Here is an 11,852-nt window from a genome sequence, read left to right as displayed (position 1 = left end):
ACTCCATAGTCGTCAGCCCACCAGGCTCTCCTGCCCCTGGGATTCTCCAGGCAAGAACACTGGAGTGGGTTGCCATTTCCTTCTCCAATGCATGAAAGTGAAAATGTGAAAGTGAAGTCGCTCAGTTGTGTCCGACTCCTAGCAACCCTATGGACTGCAGCCCACCAGGCTCCTCCATCCATGGGATTTTCCAAGCAAGAGTGATGGGGTGGGGTGCCATTGCCTTCTCCACAAAGGACATGAGTTTGGGTAAACTCCAGGAGTTGATGATGGACAGGGAGGCTTGGTGTGCTGCAGTCCATGGGGTCACAAAGAGTTGGACACGACTGAGTGACTGAACTGAACTGACTGAATTGAATGTGTAAATGCACACAGTTCCTTGACTACACCATTATTTTGTTTAAGCTGGACTTTTGTCTAGAACTGACTCTTCTCTAGAAACATCTATCCGTCCTTAAGGCTGACCTCAGGTGATTTCATCTGCAGAAGCCTTTGCTATTAATGCCCGCCCCCATCTTTTTAGATACTAATGCCTCTGCTACCTTAAAACCTGTTCCCTTGAATGACCACAGTCTGTTTCCCCTAATAGATGCTCAACTTCTAGAGGACAGAGACTCCTATTGGTATATCTAATAAGCGTGTAGGTGTTGTGCTTAAACTTACAAAGATATTTTAATGAACTTTGATGGATTAAATTGTCCCAAATTTTGTGGGCTATTGCACAGAAAGTTTCAAGATTATATGGGGAAAAAAGGCAGACAAAACATTAAACACTAAAATTGTCACCAAAATAAATCAGTAGTTAAAAGCATATAGAAATTTAGGTAACAAAACATTAGGTCTTGCCTAGTAATTGCTCCATTTTAAAAACAGCTTCAAAACATTTTTTTTTTGAAACAGTGCAGAATGTAGGTAAAAGAAATAACACATATTTGTCCTAGCTGCAAATCCTATAATGAAGTAACCCTAGTTAAAACAAGTGAATCTGGTTCAGGACTCAAAATGTATGTTGTTTAAGGTATCTGCACGTTGGGGTTTTATAAATCCTGCTAGCTGAGAATGACATGTACGCCATTCACCATACCGTGCATGAACCTTCTAGGACTAAACAATTATATACTAATCATCTTCAAGCTTTAAGAACCTACAAGATAGTGTGATGAACCTAGTTCTGCATATAGGTTACATGGCTGGGTTGGAGAGTTTAAAATTCTCTGTTTTTTTATGACCCCAGAGTCTAAAAAACCTAGCAAGTCCTTTAAAGATAAGTGCTAGGTCTAGGGTTAAATATTGGAATCTGGGAATTTACAGCCCCTAAGATCTGTCATGATTTTTGATAATTATGGGAAAAACTTCAATTTTGTAGAAAGCAGGATCAGTTCCCTTTTGCTTGAGCATTTAAAGCCCATTCTATAGCGACTTGTGTTTGGTGATTATCTCCCCAAACACATGTCATTTGGGTTCACACCTCAGGCAAAATTTAATAGTAATAGAACTATATACTCAATTAGTGATATTATATAACAGGTCATAATTAATAAAATTAGTTAGATATTAAAACACATAGCAGAGGCAGCAACTACTACTCAGCTCTTATAAATTTGCTCTCATGTTGATAATGGATACTTCAGTCTTGTTAGAGTTTACATTTTTTTTTTCTGCAAAAAAGTACTAATATCTGGGTGTTTGTAAATGTAAAAATTTCATACTTTTTAAGGTTGTCTCTTTTTGGAAAACACTACTTAAGTCAATAGTGTTCTGGGTGAATAAGATCCACCTGCTGTTTTCACGTTTATGTATCCCCTTTCTCCCTGAGAGTGGAAATGATAAAGGAGCCAAGTGACTGGCAGAGATCATTGGGTGTGGAACCTGCAAAAATTTTAACAGCTACTAGGCATTGGAAAAGGCAATGGCACCCCACTCCAGTATACTCTTGCCTGGAAAATACCACGGACGGAGGAGCCTGGTGGGCTAGAGTCCATGGGGCTGCTAAGAGTCGGACACAGCTGAGCGACTTCACTTTCACTTTTCACTTTCATGCATTGGAGAAGGAAATGGCAATCCACTCCAGTGTTCTTGCCTGGAGAATCCCAGGGACAGGGGAGCCTGGTGGGCTGCTGTCTCTGGGGTCGCACAGAGTCGGACACGACTGAATCGACTTAGCAGCAGTAGCAGCAGACTTTGGGTGCTTACTCTGTCCAAGAACTGTTCTAGGCACTCTACTACTTGTGGCAGTTTATTCACTCCTCATGAAACTCTGTGAGGTGAACACCATCATTATGCCCATGTTGAATTATCAGCCCACTCACTATTATTATCTCCATAAGAATAGCTGGTTTAGGGTTCAGATCAGATCAGATCAGTTGCTCAGTTGTGTCCGACTCTTTGCGACCCCATGAATCGCAGCACGCTAGGCCTCCCTGTCCATCACCAACTCCCGGAGTTCACTCAGACTCACGTCCATCGAGTCAGTGATGCCATCCAGCCATCTCATCTTCTGTCGTCCCCTTCTCCTCCTTTCCCCCAATCCCTCCCAGCATCAGAGTCTTTTCCAATGAGTCAACTCTTCGCATGAGGTGGCCAAAGTACTGGAGTTTCAGCTTTAGCATCATTCCTTCCAAAGAAAACCCAGGGCTGATCTCCTTCAGAATGGACTGGTTGGATCTCCTTGTGCTAAGTGGTGGAGTACGGATTCAAACCACGGTCTTTGTCCAGATTTGGGGCTATTGAACTAGCCCCCTACAGGTTTTCCTATACTCAACTTTGTAGCTTGGGAAATAAAAAGTACAGGAAAGAACTTGTTTTTTGCTTTATGTCAGCATTTTTTTTACTTTTTTTTTTAAAAGATACTTTGCACCTAAGAGAGAATTTCATTATATTGAAGAGTATTAAAGTAAGTTATTAACTTATTTTCCTTCCAAAATGGCAAAAGGCAATAAAAATATTAGCACCAACCTTTTCCGTTTGTTTAGAAGTTCCAGGAACATGTTTTAATACCTCATTTCTCTATAAATAAAAGGGAGAAGAATGTTAGTGCCACAATTTTATACACTTAGACACAGTAAGAAAAATACCTAAGATTAAAAGCACATTTTTTTGGCTAAATTTTGTTTTCTTTCAATTAAAATTCACATTGTAGAGTTCTTTTGTGGAAAAAGCAGTTATTTCATAGATACTTACAAACTTTGGTTTAAACTTGTATTTCTAAATAGTATTTGTTATTTCCATAGGTGAACTATTACCCCAAACATTGACTGTGTCATAGTTCCCTGCTGTAATGAAAAGCTGAATTGAAATTCTTTTTAAAAAGCGATAGTTCTTTTAGTCGTAATAACCATGACCCAATTCTACTATATTCGTATGGAAGATGTTCTCTGAATTTTGCCAACCAAGTATGTCATTGTCTTTTTCAGATTTAGATCATCAGCCAAGAGACAAGACAACTAAATTTGTCATCTGTGCCCAAAGACAAGGGGATGACTTTGTCCCCAACATTTAAACTGCAAACAAGGAGTCATCTTCCACTCAAGTCCTTAAAAAATCTCTCATATTAGAGCAGACACTCTCAATTACTTTACTTTTAATAAGAAAATATTATTTAGAGAAGATAAATTTACATGGAGTAATGCTAATCAATCATAGATTTGAATGATTATCAGAGTCACCTAACAAAAATAGTTAAAAAAGAAAAGGGCAAGGGAGCTCTATGTAGATTTACTATCAATCTTGTTGTTATAGCCTTGACATTGCAGTTTTGTGAGCTCTCAAAAACAAGCATTTTATAAAGAATATATACGTATATAGAATGGCTGTGGTATGGAGATCACAAAGAAAGACAAAAATAGAGGGTGAATGAGAACTCAATTGCACCACTCTTTTGTGACTAGGTACTTAATGACCTAGGATTATAATTCCAAATTACTAGCATTATAATCACACACACAAATGTTGTGTCTGAACTACCTTAAACAGGAGGTTATAGCAAAGGTGATGTGCTTTAGAATGCTGTCATACAGACTCAAAAGTATCTTTAGTGATGAAAAACATTATTCATGGCTGAAAATTCATAGGTGGAATTTGAAAAATCTGTGCCAGGAAATAGAATAAAAAAGCAAATATTTTCAGCATTAGTAAATATATCGTGTTATTTTAAAGATTTTTCATATGCAAATTAAACTAGATACTATAATTAGACATTTGACTGTTTCATACACATCCATCAAAATATATTAAACCAAGTTAGAAGCCTTGGAGGATGTTTCGTTGGAAAACAGGTAGATTGGTATTTGGGGATTCTTCATAGGCAAATGCCAAATAAAAAATTCTGCTAGAGTAACTCAGTGACTTCTCTGTGTCCAGTTGAAAAAGATGGAGTTTCATGCAGTTTGTTTTCCTTTTGAGTTTAGTTGAAGCCGTAGAGTTAAACCCTCCTGGAGCTATTTATACCAGAACTTAAAATTAAAACTGAGTCCTCACCATTTGCAGTATGAAAAAAAGGCTGACACTTCCGATGGTAATTCCAATGATACCAGCAATCAGCACAAGAATAGCGATTACCATTACTATAGGAGAAAAACAGAGGAGCAAATTATAAAAGTGTAAAGTAAATGACCACACAGCATATGTAAAATAAAGCAGGTAAAATCAGGGTAATATCGCTTTGTCTTTTTATAGGGGAAAGTGATAGTCCACACACAGTGTTGGGAAGGTAGCTCCAAAGTGGTAGCACAGAGTCTAAAACAAATCTGGACTAAGACAGGAAGGATCTGTATTTATTCTGGATGTACCCACGGTTGGCTAGAAAGCTGAAGATATATAACTTAAAATAAAAATGATGATCAGATTATATACTGCTGTTTCTAAAATGTTTAAGGAAATTGGAAATGCCTATTTTGGTTCTGAAAAGAGCATATTTTATTTGTTTTTACAATTTGTGTCATTGAAATAAGTAACACTCTTGTTTTTAAAATTAGCTAGTGGTTACCAGTGGGGAGAGGGAAGAGGGAAAGGCAATATGGGGATAGGAGAATAAGAGGTACAAGCTGTCATGTGTAAAATGAGCTGCAAGGATATATTATTGCACAGGGCTTCCCTGCTGGCTCAGACAGAAAAGAATCTGTCTATAGTGCAGGAGACCTGAGTTTGATCTCTGAGTTGGGAAGACCCTCTGTAGAAGGGAATGGCAACCCACTGCAGTATTCGGCCTGGAGAATCCCATGGACAGAGGACCCTGGCGGGCTACAGTCCATGGTGTCATAGAGAGTCGGACACGACTGAACAACTAAGTACTGCACATATATTGTAGAGCACACAGGGAATGCAGCCGTATTTTGTAACAACTATACATGGAGTGTCACTTCTAAAAGTGTGAATCATTATATTCTACACCTAGAACAAATAATAATGTACAGTAACTATACTTCGATTAAATTTTTTTAAGCAAAATCAGAAAGAAAATAAACTTAAAAAAATAAAATTGATGCTTCTGTTCCAAGGCATTTAAAACTCTCAAAACAAAATGTTAAATGGAATGATCATCATTCTTTGTCAAATATTAACATACCTGGCTGTGTCGAATCGGGTTGAACTACTATCATTTGTCCTAAAAAGACAATATTGAAAATAAGGTCAGAAAACATATGTCATATTTAAAAAATACCCCTTTGGAATTAGACTGTCTAGTGGATTTTTGTTATTCCTTAACTGTGTTTAAAGAACTACATAGTTCATCTTTCAACAGTGAGTAAGTAAAGTATATGAGGTGATGTGTCAGTCTTAACATTAATAATCCCAATATCTACTTTCAGCTACCCAACAAGTTTCCATTCATCAAGAATTAGTAAACTCCCTCATGCACTAAAGGGAAGGATATGAGAAACTATTTGAAGAACCATCTATGGACTTCCACAAGAAGCAGTGCATTTTTAAAAAATGTAAAAATAGTGATCAGAAAGAGATATATTGAGCTGTAATCCCACATGAACATCAGTCCAATCCTCAAAAAGAGCTGGACATGACTGAACATCCATTCAGTTAGAACTGGACATGGAACAACAGACTGGTTCCAAATCGGAAAAGGAGTATATCAAGGCTGTATTCTGTCATCCTGCTTATTTAACTTATATGCAGAGTACATCATGAGAAACGCTGGACTGGATGAAGCACAAGCTTAAGTCAAGATTGCCAGGATAGATATCCATAACCTCAGATATGCATATGACACCATCCTTATGGCAGAAAGTGGAGAAGAACTCAAGAGCCTCTTGATTAAAGTGAAAGAGGAGAGTGACAAAGTTGGCTTAAAACTCAACACTCAGAAAATGAAGATCATGGCATCTGGTCCCATCACTTCATGGCAAATAGATGGGGAAATAGTGGAAACAATGGCAGACATTATTTTTTGGGCTCCAAAATCACTACAGATGGTGACTGCAGCTATGAAATTAAAAGACATTTATTCTTTGGAAGAAAAGTTATGATCAACCTAGACAGCATATTAAAAAGCAGAGACATTACTTTGTCAACAAAGATCCGTCTAGTCAAGGTTATGGTTTTTTAGTAGTTATGTATGGATGTGAAAGTTGGACTATAAAGAAAGCTGAGTGCCAGAGAATTGATGCTTTTGAACTGATGAATTGATGGTGTTGGAGAAGACTCTCGAGAGTCCCCTGGACAGCAAGGAGATCCAACCAGTCCATTCTAAAGGAGATCAGTCCTGAATATTCATTGGAAGGACTGATGCTGAAGGTGAAACTCCAGTATTTTGGCCATCTGATGCGAAGAGCTGACTCATTTGAAAGATCCTGATGCTGGGAAAGATTGAGGGTTGGAGGAGAAGGGGATGACAGAGGATGAGATGGCTGGATGGCATCACCGACTCAATGGACATGAGTGAGTAAACTCCAGGAGACAGTGATGGACAGGGAGGCCTTGCGTGTAGCGATGTGTGGTTTCACAAAGAGTCGGACATGACTGAGCAACTGAACTGAACTGAGCTGAATGCTTTGCTAGAGTTAATACCCCCTTAACAGTCCACAATAATATTTCTTTTTCTGCTGTCTCCCAATTCCATTTTATGTCATTTCTTAAATTTACTACTAATAACATACTGCACTACATTCCATGACCTCATCAAAGACTTGATTATAGTGGGTCATTCTTTAGCCGCTCACTATTTACAGGATTCATGGCATGTGTGCTGTGTGTGTCTGCAGTGGACCCATGAATGTTTCTGGTTTGACACTATCATGTGGGCTTCACACTGAAATCACTTTGAAAAGTAGATTATTTAACTGGATCCAGAAGTCCAGTAATGGGTTCTAAGCACTTAGCCTAATTTTCTTCTCTTGGTCTCCATCCTTCTGAAAACCCATTGCTTCCCTTTTTCTGTGTTTCCACTAGCTAATGATCCAAGAGCTATGCTGTCTTCCTTGAGACTTTACTTTAAATCCAGAGAACCCTGCTGAAACCCCACCTACAAAAGACCTTCTTCTTTTCTACTTTCAACCTGCTCTTCAAAGTCATCTTCTTCTCCATAGAAGAATAATCAGAGAGACAGTGAATGCCACCTAATCATCCTTATCTCAGGACCCAGATGGCTTATACTTTACTGGGCACGTATGATGTCTTGGGCTCTCAGTCAAGCAATTTTACACACATTTTCTTATTTAATTCTTAGAGAAACACTGTGAGATAGGTATAATGAGCCCCATTTTAAAATTAAGAGATGGAGACCCATTGGAGAACTCAGGGCTCAATCTACTCAGGTCAGCACCTGGGACAGGGCCAAGCTCAGGGCTGAGTCCAGCCAGGTTTGACCGTAAGCCCCTCTCACCACTGCACTACTGGGTCCCTTATACCTGGCCTACCATTTCATGCTCACATTCATCATTTATGTGTTTTTCTAGAATGTTTTAATGTCTTTAATCTACAGTAGTATTCTTGTCCAACATTCCAGAAGCGAGAGTTCCTCTAGAGGAGAGAGACTTTGACTATTTTGCTTTCATTTCTCGGTCTTTGTCAGTTTCCCTGCAGTAGTCAGTCCCATTAAGTCGAGCTGCATCATAACAGTGACTCCAGAGAAAAACTGTTTTAAAACATCAAGAAACCCCTTGTTTCTGTTTCAACAATTATATGCTCAGGAGTGAGTGGTGCTGTACTAGGAATGGCACTGGTCGAAGAAGGCACAGCTGTACGAAAGAGAAGTTGAGAAAGGGATTAAGGTTGAGGGAATGAGTGGACCACAGAGCACATCACACAAGACAAATTCATCCCACATCTCTCCCAGTGGCAGCTCCAGAATTTTTATGTGGCAGGGCCTTACAGGTGAAGAAGGAGAGCCTTGATTTCCCCATCTGTAAAATGATAATACTTCAAAATGTCATTGAGAGGACTAAGTTAGTTTAATATATAATTTGTGTGCCTTCACACACACACATATCAGTTAGTATAGTGTGTGGTTAGTCGCTCGGTCATGTCCGATTCTTTGTGACTCGTGGACTGTAGCCCCCGAGGCTCTTCTGTCCATGGGATTTTCCAGGCAAGAATACTGGAGTGAGATGCCATTTCCTTCTCCAGGGAATCTTCTCAACACAGCGTCTGAATTTGCATCTCCTATGTTGCAGGCGGATTCTTGACCACTGAGCCACCTGGGAAGCTCCACCTGACTCATTCAGATCAGATCAGACATTCAGTTTAGTTCAGTCGCTCAGTCATGTCTGACTCTTTGCAACCCCATGAATCGCAGCACGCCAGGCCTCCCTGTCCATCACCATCTCCTGGACGTCACTCAGACTCACAGGCATCGAGTTGGTGATGCCATCCAGCCATCTCATCCTCTGTCATCCCCTTCTCCTCCTGCCTCCAATCCCTCCCAGCATCAGAGTCTTTTCCAATGAGTCAACTCTTCACATGAGGTGGCCAAAGTATTGGAGTTTCAGCTTTAGCATCATTCCTTCCAGAGAACACCCAGGACCAATCTCCTTTAGAATGGACTGGTTGGATCTCCTTGCAGTCCAAGGGACTCTCAAGAGTCTTCTCCAACACAACAGTTCAAAAGCATCAATTCTTCAGCACTCAGCTTTCTTCACAGTCCAACTCTCAACCATACCCTTGACTAGATGGACCTTTGTTGGCAAAGTAATGTCTCTGCTTTTGAATATGCCATCTAGGTTGGTCATAACTTTCCTTCCAAGGAGTGAGCATCTGTTAATTTCGTGGCTGCAATCACCATCTTCAGTGATTTTGAAGCCCAAAAAATAAAGTCTGACACTGTTTCCATTTTTCCCCATCTATTTCCCATGAAGTGATGGGACCAGATGCCATGATCTTTGTTTTCTGAATGTTGAGCTTTAAGCCAACTTTTTCACTCTCCTGTTTCAATTAGGTATATGGTGTGACAAATAACTAGTATCTCTAAGTTATCCTTCATCATTTTGATGCAAAGGTGTAAAGTATAATGTAAGAACAAGTGCTTTTCTCAATTGAAATATAGTTGATTTACTATAATTCAAAAAGAATTCAGTTATACACATACACACATACACACAGACATATATGTATATTTTCAGGTGTTTTCCAATTAAATTATTACTAAATATTGTATATAGTCTCCTGTGCTATACAACAGGTCCTTGTTGTTTATGTATTTTACACATAGTAGTGTGCATCTGTTAAGACCAAGTGTTTTTAAACAATAACTAGATCATAGGAATGTTGAGGTTCAGCAACTATTGAGTTTAAAATCATGGAAAGAAAGATTTTCATTAGGAATCAATGAAAGCATGTAAAAACAAAATAGAATAGCTAATGAACAAAAACGATCTTTCTTTCTTAGTTAATGTTACATCTTACTTTATACCTTTCAGTTCAGTGCAATTCACTCACATTTAGGGCACACATTTATAACCCCTGTGGATACCAGTGAGCTTTTCTGAAACAAGCTTCCCTGGGCTCCTAGATCCCAGGTCTGGCACATTTTGAATCTCTTCCACACTAGAACAGGGCTCTGTACATGGCGGGTATTCAGTGAAATACTAGCTGTTGTAAATGTTTGGCCAATTTCCTTTCTTTTTAAAAAAGATCTTCTCATTTTCTTGAGATATAATCCACATACAGCAACGAATTGTTTGACCAGGTTCTTATGGAGAGACAGGGAGGTGAGTGTCTGGATCGCGCCTAAAATAAATGTACTGATGAATGAAACAAGCCACATGCAAAGGGGCATGCACGGAATGAGTGTAAGAATAGTGGAAACCTGCCTCCACAGCAGACTGACACAATATTTTGGATGTTTCAATAACAAGCACACAATTTTACAACTACGAGAAAAAAAAATCCCAAAGTGAAAAACAAAAAAATAAAACCCCACCAAATTTAAAATTTTTAAGAAGTGCATGCATGCTAAGTCACTTCAGTTGTGTCCGACTGTTTGCGACCCTACGGACTGTAGCCCACCAAGCTTCTCTGTCCATGGGATTCTTCAGGCAAGAATACTGGAATGGCTTGCCATTTCCTCCTCCAGGGGATCTTCCTGACTCAGGAATCGAACCTGCATCTCTTGTCTCTTGCATTTGCAGGCGAGTTCTTTGCCACTAGTGCCAACTGGGTAGCTAAAAGTTTACCTGAAGCCATCTAGAGTTTTCACTGAGTGCAAAGATTGCACTACCCCGGGCTTTCTGCCTGTCTGAGTCCAGAGTTTCAGTGGTTAGTTAGGGAGGTGTGCTCAGTCTATGGGACGGTGCCCCCTCCTCTTTATGAACACCTACAAGACTCTGCCTGCCCCAGCCCCTGCCTGCCTCCCCATCAGTGCTTGCAGCTTCACTCTCCTTTGGGGTCCAGGCATCTGGACAGCTCTTGGTTCCTCAAATGCAGCACACTCTTCTCCAAGCCCACACCTTTGTACCTAGTCTTCTCTTTGCCTGATATATCCTCCCGTCGTCCCCTTCTTGGCTGGCTATCCACTTTTCAGGTCCCAGTTCAAGGACATTTTTATTGGGACGTCTTCTCTGACCTCCCCTACTTTCTGCTACTGCTGCTAAGTTGCTGCAGTCGTGTCCGACTCTGTGCAACCCCATAGATGGCAGCCCATCAGGTTGCCCCGTCCCTGGGATTCTCCAGGCAAGAACACTGGAGTGGGTTGCCTTTCCTTTTCCAGTGCATGAAAGTGAAAAGTGAAAGTGAAGTTGCTCAGTCATGTCTGACTCTTAGCGACCCCATGGACTGCAGCCTACCAAGCTCCTCTGTCCTTGGGATTTTCCAGGCAAGAGTACTGGAGTGGGGTGCCATTGCCTTCTCTGTCCCCTACTTTGGTTTAGGCTAAAAACTCCACAAGATCCCAGTGCTTAGCATAGTGTGTTAAAACTAAATGAAATCCTATGACTGTTTAGGATCCAGATGTTTTTCATAGGCCTTGATGGTGTGGATGAAAAAAAATTGCCTGCCGTATCAGTGAACAAAGGATGTTGCAGACACCATGCTTTCAGCCATTGCTGCACCCGCAGACTGTAGACCCTGAGGGGATTCAGGATGCAGAGAAGCAGGCTCAGTTCAGTTCTGTTGCTCAGTCTTGTGACCCCATGAATCCCAGCATGCCAGACCTCCCTGTCCATCACCAACTTCCAGAGTTCACTCAGACTCATGTCCATAGAGTCAGTGATGCCATCCAGCCATCTCATCCTCTGTCATCCCCTTCTCCTCCTGCCCCCAATCCCTCCCAGCATCAGAGTATTTTCCAATGAGTCAACTCTTCGCATGAGGTGGCCAAAGAACTGGAGTTTCAGCTTTAGCATCATTCCTTCCAAAGAAATCCCAGGGCTGATCTCCTTCAGAATGGACTAGTTGGATCTCCTTGC

General features: G+C 40.4%; 1 protein-coding gene across 1 annotated transcript in view; it reads right to left on the bottom strand.

Moving 5' to 3' along the window:
* LOC104999219 (FRAS1-related extracellular matrix protein 3-like) overlaps positions 1 to 11,852 on the bottom strand; it is a gene marked incomplete at its 5' end in the record, with an annotated part of 49,237 nt that overhangs the window by 2,460 nt on the left and 34,925 nt on the right. The window contains 3 exon segments of the mRNA XM_010854727.1: positions 2,956 to 3,006; positions 4,477 to 4,562; positions 5,564 to 5,602. Coding sequence (XP_010853029.1) covers positions 2,956 to 3,006; positions 4,477 to 4,562; positions 5,564 to 5,602 — 176 coding nt within the window.

Source organism: Bison bison, unplaced genomic scaffold (genome assembly GCF_000754665.1).
Source record: "Bison bison bison isolate TAMUID 2011002044 unplaced genomic scaffold, Bison_UMD1.0 scf7180017864348, whole genome shotgun sequence".
Lineage (NCBI taxonomy): Eukaryota > Metazoa > Chordata > Mammalia > Artiodactyla > Bovidae > Bison > Bison bison.
Note: the sequence above shows the minus strand (reverse complement) of the source record. Positions and strands in the feature narration are given on the sequence as shown.